Here is a 13,202-nt window from a genome sequence, read left to right as displayed (position 1 = left end):
AGCTCCTTGGGCACTTTCTCTAGCTCCTCCATTGGGGGCCCTGTGTTCCATCCAATAGATGACTGTGAGCATCCACTTCTGTATTTGCCAGGCGCTGACACAGTCTCACAAGAGACAGCTATATCAGGGTCCTTTCGGCAAAATTTTGCTGGCGTATGCAATAGTGTCTATGTTTGGTGGCTGATTATAGGATGGATCCCCCGGTGGGGCAATCTCTGGATGGTCCACCCTTTCATCTTAGCTCCAAACTTTGTCTCTGTAACTCCTTCCATGGGTATTTTGTTCCCTATTCTAAGGAGGAATGAAGTTTTAAAACATGTAATTTATTAACCTAGAGTTGGGGACAATAGAAAAAGAGAAGAGGGAAAGTAGATGGGAGCAAAGGAGAAAAGAGAAAAAGAGACAGATAGAATGTAAGAGACTGGGCTGGTGAGATGGCTCAATGGGTAAGAGCACCCGACTGCTCTTCCGAAGGTCCAGAGTTCAATTCCCAGCAACCACATGGTGGCTCACAACCATCTGTAACGAGATCTGGCGCCCTCTTCTGGAGTGTCTGAAGACAGCTACAGTGTACTTACATATAATAAATAAATAAATCTTTAAAAAAAAACAAAAATATATATAAAAAAAGAATGTAAGAGACTGTCATTTGGACCTAAGTCACTCTAAATATTCAGATCCTAAGCTTGTGATATGTTTCTTATGATTTCAGACTTCAACTTTAATGCTAAATGTACATTTATGTACCATTTTGCATATATGTACCTGATCAATACAGCAAGCAATATTGTAATATACACATATGTTACTAAAGGTGTCCAATGTCTGAGTCAAGGTAGCAAACTGAAATATTGTCAGCCAATCTTTAAAGATTCATAAATTTTCACAGGAAACCTCTATAAATAATTTAAAATTTCTCAATGGGGAAATATGCTTCAGTGCATTCAACCTTATTTTTTAAAACTGAATGACTGAAAATCAGCTGTAGAAAATCTCAATTGAATCTAGACAGCTAGTAATTTGCCACAAGAGAGCCTATATCTCAAAAGGATTAAGAGCCTACATGTCACATCTGCTTTCTCTGACCCAACTCTTGTTTTATCTTTTATCGGAACTCTGCAAACACAACCGAAATGTACATTTCTAAAGTGTAATTTGGATATTTCAATGCTTTTTACACTGCAACACATGAAATTATTCATAGAAAATTATATGGCTAGTGAAAGGACTGGAAAAAAATTGTGCTTAGCATGGTCAAGGAACTCCCTTGGGTTGATAAAAACAAAGCTTCTTCTTTGAAGGAAGTTATATCCTAATAGCAAGGTTATCTCTTAAGTAAAAGAAAAACAGTACAGTGCAATATATGAAGACAGAATTTTATGACATTATAAATATAGCAAGTGGTCATCAATTAAAGAAACATCATGATAAAGATAGAACTCAATATTGAAAAGACAACAGAATTTAAAGTATAACACAAAAGTAATTTGACATTTTCAGTGTCAAAGAAAAATAGTAATAAAGGGGATTTTAAAGAAAATATCACATTATAAGAAGGGCAAGAAATAGATCGTTAGAAAAAACAAAAAAGGAATTTCAGATTATAGGAAAACAAGGGCTATAACTGTAGCAATTTTAATGGGTATGTTCACTTATGAATATATGCATTTGGACAGTAGCACTAAAGGGAATGATACTAACAAAGAAATATTTACGCAGCAAATGGGCTTTTTTTGCAATACATAGAATAAGAGATTAGTTTGGGAGTTATTAGCTTTTAAGTTTGTGCTTCATTTATAATAACAACAGAAGTTAGGTAGTTAGTAAGAGATCACTGGAGAAAAGTAGGTCTTACAAAGAAGGAGAAATAGAATATAATGTTATAAAAGGATAAAAAAGAGACAAGAATAGGAGAGGTAAATGAGGAAGGAGATGGGAAGGTAGGGTAACAGAGGGAATTTGGGCAGGAATAACTAACAACAAAGTCCAGTTGAAAAGCAGCATGGAAACCTATTAGAGGAGGGAGAGAGAGAGAGAGAAATTTAGGTAGAGTCATCATATAATGGGGGGCCACGATGCCCTAGCTTATTCTACTAAGTAAAATTCCCAGTACTCAAGTATTAGATACTGGAAAAAAAGAGGCTGCAGTGATCCCTCAAACATCACAGGTTATTGCCTCTCCAACCTAACTGCAGGACCCTGTTGCTAAAGACACTACTTATATATGACACCAAGCATGGGAGAATCAAATTGCTGCCCAATTAGAAGCTTCATCCCTACTGTTTAGCATTCAAGGTGCTGAAAGGTACTATATAAACTACTCTACTGGAGGAGAAAGTAATCACTAATATCATCTATTTACAAACTGTAAGAACCTACAAAAGCACAGTGTGTACAAGACATAGAAGCACAAATGTTTTAGGAATAACCAACCATTTTTTGAATGAATTTAAGTTGTGAGATGGAACCCATATCTAACACTATTAATGAGGCCAAGAACATGAGAGTAGATAGGTCAAGGGCCCTATGGAAAACTCTACTACTATTATTCTGCTAAATGAACATAGATATTAAGCTATAGCTAATGATATATTGTTATATCCACACATCAGTAAATTGCTGCTCAGCCATCATCTGAGAAGAGGTATCTTTTTTTTTTCTTTATTGACATTTCAAATGTTATCCCTTTCCTAGTTTCCTAGTTTCCTCTCCAAAAATTCCCTATCCCCTCCCCCTTTCCCCTGCTCCCGAACCCACCCACTCCTGCTTCCTGGCTCTGGCATTCCCCTATACGGGGGGGGGGGGGACAAAGAACCTTCACAAGACCAAGGACCTCTCCTCCCATTGATGACCTACTGGGCCATCCTCTGCTACAGATGCAGCTAGAGCCACAAGTCCCTCCGTGTTTTTTCTTTGATTGGTAGTTTATTTAGTCCCAGGGAGCTCTAGGGGTACTGGTTAGTTCATACTGATGTTCCTCCTATGGGGCTGCAAACCCCTTCAGCTCCTTGGGTACTTTCTCTAGTTCCTTCAATGGGGACCCTGGGAAGCTGTTTCTTATAGTAGTTTGGAATTAACAAAGAGACTTGCAACTGGACAATGTGCAGGCAGTGAGAGACTTCGAAGCAGTCAAGCCTAAATTGGATGTCTTTATCAACCTCCTCTACTTAAGGACTAGACATATATGCATAAGAGGAAGTAGAAATATTTTAAGAAGCAGAGGTGGTGGGTGACTCTAGGCAAACAGTAAAACAGGGCCAACACACACATAAACTCAGAGACTGAGTTATACAAGAAAATTAGTTTTTTTTTTTCCCAAGTGATACCAGGTATGGCAGCCCTATGACCAGGAGTAGTAGGAAAACACAAAATGGATTCCATATTTTGCTTGTGTGTTTTTGTGTACATTTTTTTGTTTGGTATTTTTTGCCTTTTTGATAGTTTGTTTTGATATTTTTTCTTTCAAAAAAGACAAAGAAAATGTAGTTTGATGGATAAGGAGGTATAGAAATCCTAGGGAAACTTGGAGGTAGGAGAATAGGATCAAAATAGATTGTATGAATAAAATTTTAAGCCAATAACTTAAAATAAGCCTATGAAATGTGAGATCTATATGAAACTGTGTTTTATAATGAGAAAAAAAACTTTGGAAGCTAGATGGAATTTTAAAACATAATAGATAATATTATTAATAAGATAGGTACTATCAAAATATCTGTAATTAATATTCATGTTTACATGAAGTTCATATTTGAATGTGTTCTTTGTGTGTTTGAACACTGGGATAGTAACAGATTTTCTCTATAATATAAGTCTGAGGTTTCTTTTTCTAATGTACAAAGAATGCAGTTGTCTGAATAAAATAAACATAATTCACCATCCTTATCAAGGGAAATTTTGTCTTCTATTTTCTGAATCTGGTGGGCCAATTAAGACATTTAATTTAGTCATACATGTTCTTAGATTTTTGTCCTACCTACTGGAAGTGATAATTTTTAATATTATCCCTTTTTTTCCCGTAAACTGAACTTCTGGCTGACCTCGTAGCAAATTTAATAACAAGCCTTGAAGTAAGTTTTTATATAAAACCATACCTTTAATTAGCAAATACAACTGTATTCCAGATATACTTCTACTTAACTAAACATTTTTTTTAGTTTCTCAGTATTAGAGAATGTACTTATTTTTCACATGTCACATCTGTGTTTCATGCAATAATATCCACTGATATTTAGTTAACGTGCAGATAGACAGAAATGTACGTAAATCAAAGTTTCCTGGTGTCTAGTTTTATATTCCTTTTGCTGAATTCTTTGGAGCTGTTTTCTAGTTCAAGATTTCCACTTAGATGATAACTTGAACTTTGTTTTTATTTAATTGTTTTATTTATTTATTTGGTACATACTACAGTGCCCTTGTTGAGATGACTCCCTGTGGGAGTCATGCTGGAAATGTTGAAAGAAAAGAGCCAGTGAGATGGTTCATCAGGTAAAGGTGATTACTGTCAAGCCTGCTGGCCTGATACTGATCCCCAAAGCTATATTGAAGTAATTTTCAACTGTGTGTTTGTTTGTTTGTTTGTTTGTTTGTTTGTTTGTTTGTTTCAAGACAGGGTTTCTCTGTGTAGCCCTGGCTGTCCTGGAACTCACTCTGTAGACCAGGATTTTTAACTGTGTTTAACCTGCCTTTAAGAAGTCAGCCAACAGTCCAACAGCCAAACTCACTTACCTGGGATTTTTCCTGCAATAAGCTTTTGTAACCTATAATATATCATAGCTTTAATATTTTGTTATGTACTTAATGTATTTTTGTATGTAGTTTTTTATGACCTAGAGAATTGTATATATGTATGCAAATGCATGTGTTGTTAATCAGTTGCCAAAAGCAGCCAACAGGTTGTAAAGCAACATTATACAACAAGTACCTGCCACAAATATTGAGAGAAACCCTGGATATAACTTGATCATATATGTTTGCAGTATTGTTTAGTAATTTGGGTCAGTTATATAAGTAAAATGACTTCTTCCCATGTTAAACTGTTAAGAATTTCTATAAAGAATCTTTCATTCCTTTCCCATGCCAACTTTTCATTGCTGTTCAATAAATACATATCAAAACCCTTTGTTAGGGACATACAGAGAAGAGAAGTAGAGTGTTCAAGTTTGGGCTCATTCTTGGTCAAATTAATCTAAAGAAGAAATAATTATTTTTATTTCTTAATGGATAATCTATTTATTCTGGGGTCCCAAAGAAGAAATAGTTGGTAAGTTAGTGAAGTACCCATCTATAGAGAAATTTTAGCCTAGTAACATGGGTACTCTGGCAAAGAATCACATCCAAAGACCTTCTAGGTCTATGTGATCCAGCTGGAATACAGGAACAGAAAAAGAAGAAGAAGAAACCAAAGAATTATATAAAGACCCAAAGAGTTAGAACACATGCATGTCAACGAATATGGGAGTATTTATAGTATGGCTAGTGATTCCCAGGCAGGGAATCATATGAGTTGATGCTGAAAGATTGATAAACTTACCACAGATGTGTATGTTATATAAAGGCATTAAGCTACTAAAATTAACTTATATACACAGAAGCAGGGCTGTTAAAACTGACTTCTTACTATAGACCATGGTAGTAGCATGGCTTCATTTATATCCAAATAATACTAGAAGACAGATTTTTATCTAGGTCTCTAAATTCTACTAACATATGGAACACTTCTTAAGCCATAAAGTTTATCCCTCACAAGCAATCAATTTCTCAATACCTGCAATTAATTTAAGTTACTTACCATTGATAGATCTTGAATGGATGTTGTATTATCAGCTTTGCGTTTCACTGAAGAACTCATTCTTTCAGGTTCAGTTGTAATTGGCTAAAAGCAAAGGTAAAATAAGTTTAAATACAGACACAAATCTGATACAAAAAGGAAACCATATTATTTATAAGAGGCCCAGACAGCTCAGTTAGCATTTTTAATATTTCCATTAAAATGTCATATCATAAATACATGTACACTGGTATACAAAAATAGTGCATGAAAAAAAGAGAACTCATATGTTAGGCAATATTCTGAGGGGTTAGCACATAATTAGCTCTTTAAACCCTTTCAACAACCTTATGAGGTAGGTACAATTATTAGAGATATGAAGAAACCAAGACATGGGGAAGTAATTTAATCTGGTCAGTAATTCAGTTATAGAATTGAGATTTGATCTCAAGAAGCCTAAAAAATGGAATCAGCCTTTTTAACAATAAACCAATTTAATAAATTTAGAAGTCTAAATTTAACAGCATCATGTGAAATGATTTATCTGAGAATTTTCCTATAAAACATTACAATGACCAGTTTCTATTTTACTACTTTAGAGATATTAACTTATTTAGTATGGCTTAGTGTTATATTTATTTGAATATATTAATGAGTATATTATAGAAAATATATTATGTTGCCTTCCCTTGAACTTCTGGAAAATTGCTTAACGAGTAAACTTAAAGAAGTAGATGAATGACTATATATCAAAGTATTTTATAATCCAGAAAAATAGAAAATTTAGATCAAGATTTAATCATGCAAAAATAGAAACTTAACTGACAAATGAGTAGTATGTGTAAATGACTAACTAAAATATTTCAGCAAAGGAAAGCTCAAAAACATATGGTCTGACTGATGATTTTCATGAGACATGTAGGAGAAAAATACCACAAATTTTACGTAAATTATTTTGTGAAACTAACCAAAAAGTAAATTTTTCAAACTCGTTCTACAAGGCCAGCCCTTTTCTGAAACCAAACAAAACAGTTACAGAAAAACAGCATAAAAGAAAGCTATGAAACAGCATCTTTAATGTATGCATCTTCAACAAAACATTACCAAACCAAATCAAAAAATGTATGAAAAGTTATCTACTGTGACAATGTAGATCCTAATCTCCAAAAGGAGAGCAACATGAATGAATCAATAAGAATAGGAAACACATAGAAAGAATAAATAATGAAAACATATAATCATCTCTGTAAGTACAAAATCAGTATTTGATAAAATTCAACGTAATGATGAAAGATTAAGTACAGAGGAGAATATTTCAGTATAATAAAAACATTCAAAAATTTTAAAAAATCATAATATTAAACTGAGTGGAGGAAAGCTAAAAGCTTTCTGTCTTAAAACTGGTACAAGACAAGGATAGATATTACAAGTTCCTCGATTTATTTCAATATACTACTGGAAGTCCTACTTTGAATAGTTAACATAAACAAACAAACAAGCAAACAAACAAAAATCCCAAAAATGGAACTTTTCCTAAATCAAATTCTCTCTATTTGCAAATGGACAAGAATTTATATATTAAGCAATCCTAAGAAAATGCATTAGAACAAATACATGTGTTCTTATTCCCAGTGTTAGAGACTGAGCACAGGGCCTCATAATGTTTGGAAATTGGGCTACCATTGATCTACATTCCCAGACACTAAGATTAATAAACTAATTCATTAAGTTGCAACCTATATAACTAATACATAAAAATCAGTAGCATCACCATATGCCACTTACAATAACTACAAATATTTAAAGTGTTTGTGAATAGATTCAATCAATTGAAAGATCAGCAAACTGAAAATATGTTAATGAAAGGAACTGTGCAATATGCAAAAAAGATAAGATATATTATTGTATTCATAGATTGGGAGACATAGTAATATTAAAATGCCCAAGGTACTTCTATTTAAACAATTTATAAAATCTTGCAACCCCCTTTGACATGCAAGTGATCTTTTTAAAATGATGAAAAAAATTCTAAAATGTTATTGGAACCACCATAACTCTAAATAGCTAAATAATCTTGAGCAAAAATAGCAAACAGGAGACATTACTATCTGCCACTATGGTAACCAAAACAGAATGGTATTGACATAAAAATAACCACATAAATAAATGGAACAAATAAGTACCCTAGAAATGAATCTATATATTTTCAACCCCGTGCATTTTGACAATCCTAAAAACCAACATTATAAAAGTATAGTATTTTCAGTAACTGATGGTGAGAAAATTGTATGTCTACATTTGGTTTAATATTACCCAACTCTTACTGCCTACTAGTTCCAAAAAACAATTTAAAATAACTCAGTATCTTAATTGTAACTCTGCTCTTAAATATAAGGCCAGAAATCCATGAAACTATGGTAAGAAAAATGTGAGAAATATTCCAAACAATTGGCAGGGCAAGGCATTTTTGAGCATACCTTAAAAGCATAGTAAATAAAGATATCAAAAAGGCAAATGGTATTCTAGCAAATTAAAAAGCTGCTGCAAAGTAATCTCCAGAGTAAAGAAATAACTTACAGAACTAGAAAAATATTTGAAATTATTCATCCAAAAAAACAGTGATATGAAAAAATAAGGACCTCAAAACTCAATCACATATAAACAAACAGCCCATTAAAAATGAGTATTTGCTCCCCAAGTTATTTCTTAAAAGACATTAACATGGCAATATATAGAGAACTCAATATATAGAGTACTCAATATTATTAATAATCAGAGAAATGAAAGTCAAAACCAAAATGAGAAATCAATTCACTCCAAACAGGTTACTACTATCAGTAAGATGAAGGACACATGAAAATGTAAAAATGAAACCCTAAAACACAGGTAATGAAAATGTAAATTAGCACAACTATTATAGAAAAGCATATGGATGTTCCTAAAACATACACAACACAAAACAAAAAATATAACTTTTTCAGTATCCATTAGTTCCTTATATATCCAAAGGAGTAGAAATCCATATGGCAAAGAGATACTTTCATCCTTATTCATCGTAGCACTATTCACAAAAGCTAAGAAATGAAAATAACTAAAATTACCATGAATTGATGAAGTAAATGTAATATATACCTCTCTCTCTCTCTCTCTCTCTCTCTCTCACTCACACACACAATGGAATACTATTTAGTAATAAAAGGTCTTATCTTTTGTAACAACATGGTTATGACTAAACATAATTATGTTAACTGAGATAAATCTACCAAAGAATGACATTCAATTTCACATATATGTGGAAGCCAAGAAAATATATAATATATAGAGAGATAAGGTATTTTTCACCAGCCGGGCAGTGGTGGCACATGCCTTTAATCCCAGCACTTGGGAGGCAGACGCAGGGGAATTTCTGAGTTCTCGGCCAGCCTGGTCTACAGAGTGAGTGAGTTCCAGGACAGCCAGGGCTACACAGAGAAACCCTGTCTCAGAAAAACAAAACAAAACAAAACAAAACAAAACCAAATAAACAAACAAACAAAAAAAGCAGCAACAACAACAACAACAAAGATATTTTTCACCAGAGACTGATAAGAGTAAAAAGGAGAAGAGTTTAGGAAAGGATGACAATGACCACTATGTACTAAGCTAATGTTAAATATAAGTAGTTAGTTCTGGTATACAACAGCATACTAGGGCACCTATAGTGATTATACAATAGTGAATACATAGTTCTTTTTTCCTGCTTACTATACAATTTGTGATGAAAATGTTGAAAATCTAGATTCTCAGAAAATTTCAAAACCTACACTAGATGAATAAAACATTTTAATAGATGTATTTAGCATAAGGAATAGAGAGCTCCTATCCAAATAATTATAACATGAATAGTAGAGAAGATACTTGGGAGAACTTACTTAAATTAGGAATAAAGTGAATTTATAGTTGCATAATGTAAATGATGTTACTCAACTTTTTCTGAGCAACATTTATACATTAAATTTAAGACAATACAGAATTCGGGGACAATGGTTTTGATTTATTGTTGTAATGATTACAAGGAATGAATGTTTTCACAAGTGAAACTCTAAGTCTTGGTTTCTTCATTAATAACACATTCTATCAATATTTTCCTCAAATGGTTGTTTTAATAAAGCATTATAAATACAGTGTTTTGCATATAGGTACCACAAATTAATGATTAACCTTTTTCTTCACAATATCAAAAGCACATTAATTAATTTATGCTTTGATGATATCTATTTTGGGAAATAACATAAAACCAAACAATATAAACAAAATTGGTAGGGTCGTTACTCTGAAAAATTCAAAATATGCTTTTGAAGATTTAAACCAATAGTTTTAGGTGACTCATAATATTTGATGGTACCATTGTACTTTTGAATAACAAGGAAAGGATGAGATTAAGTTCATTGGTATAGTGCTCACTCAGCATGAATAATTCACTGAGTTTGACACCCAGAATCACCCAAACAATAATACTAACTGGTTTCACAAAGCTGATTTATAATTAACAAGAATTCTCAAGATAAAACTGAGTATTGATTTATTAGGAACTATTGAAAAGTAATATATCCTCTAATCATCTAAAATTCTATATTCTGATTAAAATTTTAAACACATTTGATGAAATAGAAGTCATGCACTAATAATATAGCTGAAAGTTTAAAACCAATGAAAATAGTTCTCCATTGTGAAAATAGCATTTAGAAAACTAATCTATAAATGCATATTGATATGTTAGAATGAGATATTTTTATATTACATACTTTCAATAAAAATGTCTTTATCCATTCAATATTTTACCCTACCCCTATATTTAAGTTAATAATAAGGTTTGTCGTTAAATATTAGGCTTCTAAATATCTTGGAAATATAAGTTCTGTTAATAACTTGGAAAAAAATCACAAAAGATGTTTAAATGAATACATTTGGGCGAAAAACTACTGAAAACCTGAAGTCAATTCAATTTCATAACAAAATTATTTAGATTTACACTAGAAATATTTAAACATTATTACTGTACCATATATAAATACATACTTTTATAAATTATATCATGCATAATATTTTACATTTTAAAATAACCATGCAGCTAATGGTTATGGAATGTAGTAAATCAGCTGCCACACACACACACACACATATATATATATATGTATATATACACATATGTATATATATATATGTGTGTGTATATATATATACATATTATAGCCATATAACTACAAAATAGGCATATTTTTCTTCATTTGTTTCCCCAAATATTTTAAAATCCATACTACTGTTTAACACAGTCATAGTTTTGACTTAGCTTATGTATTTTTTCTTTTTAAATGTATACATTTTCAATGTTTTTCTTTTGCTGTAAGCTTATTATACTTATAACAACACTATGCCATCAAAACATTCAAGGGTATTCAGTTTTTGTTTTTCTTAATAACTTTCCTACAAGGAGTTTTTCAATCTTAACAGACATGTATAATTAGCTACCAAAACAAACTTAAAAGAGACACTTTCAAAATTTACTTGTATTTGGTGACATTCATCATAAATAAATAAATACATACATAAAACATTTTAACAGAAGAATCCATTTTTAGTCTAAATACGAGCCAAGATTTTATAAAACAAGAGCTAATTAGATCGTTAGCACCTAGAAGCTACAGTATATTTATTCTAGATTTTTACTCATAGTATAAAATAAGGAACCTACGTTTGCTGAACTAAGTTGATTATATAAAGATCTGAAGTACAAAATGCAACATAAGATTAAGGAATACTATACTAAGTATATTGATAATAGAAACATTTTTTTAAAAGATCAGTGAAACTTGGAACAAGGCATCAATGCTGCACATTGTGAGGCATAGAGAGAGTCTCTCAAATGTTGATACATATAAATATGAGGAGAAGTATAAGATCCTAACAAAATTTAAGAACTGAAAGATACAAGAGAAGACAACTTTAATCATTACCTTTATAAAGAAAGATAAGATAGAGAAATAGAAAGAAAACATTTGTGTTCACACACAAAGGATATTCAAGAAACCGAAGTATTGATTATTATACTTCTGAAAAAAATGTCAGGCATTGTTTGATAAACTAAAAAGAGGAACTATACAAATGACTTATTCCTGTGGGAATATAAGGGTAAGACCAACATAAATTAAAAGATGTGGTATATAATTTTACCTAGTAGATGTTTGCTTTCAAGTATTCAGGAGCAAGCCTTATGATTAACAATGAGTAAGATAATATAAAGAAATGAAGATTTAAAACAAATATTAAAAATCCACAAAAGTATTCATATTCAGTGCCAGTAGTTGAGAACTTTTTTTAATATTACAGGATTTGGGAATTGGAAGTGATGTATACTCATGTACTAATAACAAGAACAACAATAAAGCAAAAGATTTTAAAAGAAGATTCTTTTTGAATTATAATTTTAATGAGAGAAAAAGAGTAGTTGTCCACAGTAAGCATCATAGGAACCAATATCATTAAAGAAGAAAATAGTATAAGCCTAAGACTTAAAGTACACTGAATGATACTAAATAGATCTTGGAAAGTGAGATTTATTTGTAGTAATACTTTCTTTAGTAATTTATTGTTATTGTTCAGAGTATCATTACAAAGGTTTGGGAACAAAACACCCGTGGAAGGAGTTACAGAGACAAAGTTTGGAGCTGAGACGAAAGGATGGACCATCTAGAGACTGTCATACCCGGGGATCCATCCCATAATCAGCCTCCAAATACTGACACCATTGCATACACTAGCAAGATTTTGCTTAAAGGACCCTGATATAGCTGTCTCTTGTGAGGCTATGCCAGGGCCTAGCAAACACAGAAGTGGATGTTCACAGTTAGCTATTGGATGGATCACAGGGCCCCCAGTGGAGGAGCTAGAGAAAGTACCCAAGGAGCTAAAGGGATCTGCAACCCTATAGGTGGAGCAACAATATGAACTAACCAATACACCCCCAGGAGCTCATGTCTCTAGCTGCATATGTATCAGAAGATGGCCTAGTAGGCCATCACTGGGAAAAGAGGCCCCTTGGTCTTGCAAACTTTATATGCCCCAGTACAGGGGAGCACCAGGGCCAAGAAATGGGAGTGGTGGGTAGGAGAGCGGGGGTCAGGGGGGTAAGGGGGACTTTTGGGATAGCATTTGAAATGTAAATGAAGAAAATACCTATTAAAAATTGGGAAAAAACAAAAAAAGAAAGGTTTGAGGTTTTCCATGGTCTGTCTGAACCCCATTTCCCTCTTTTTATTTTTGTGAATAATCTTGTAAGCATGATCACTTTTCTTTTCTTTTTTTTTATTACGTATTTTCCTCAATTACATTTCCAATGCTATCCCAAAAGTCCCCCATACCCTCCCCCCTACTTTCCTACCCACCCATTCCCATT

The 13,202-nt window shown here is 32.5% G+C and overlaps 1 protein-coding gene across 1 annotated transcript in view; it reads right to left on the bottom strand.

Moving 5' to 3' along the window:
• Nucleotides 1-13,202, bottom strand: part of LOC110286342 — a 193,464-nt gene that overhangs the window by 24,581 nt on the left and 155,681 nt on the right. Inside the window, exon 9 of the mRNA XM_021152742.2 lies at nt 5,792-5,875. Coding sequence (XP_021008401.1) covers nt 5,792-5,875 — 84 coding nt within the window. The remainder of the gene's footprint in view (nt 1-5,791; nt 5,876-13,202) is intronic.

The sequence above is a fragment of the Mus caroli genome, chromosome X (genome assembly GCF_900094665.2).
Source record: "Mus caroli chromosome X, CAROLI_EIJ_v1.1, whole genome shotgun sequence".
Classification (NCBI taxonomy): domain Eukaryota; kingdom Metazoa; phylum Chordata; class Mammalia; order Rodentia; family Muridae; genus Mus; species Mus caroli.
The sequence above is the reverse complement of the archived record's forward strand: the minus strand, read 5'-3'. Positions and strand labels throughout refer to the sequence as shown.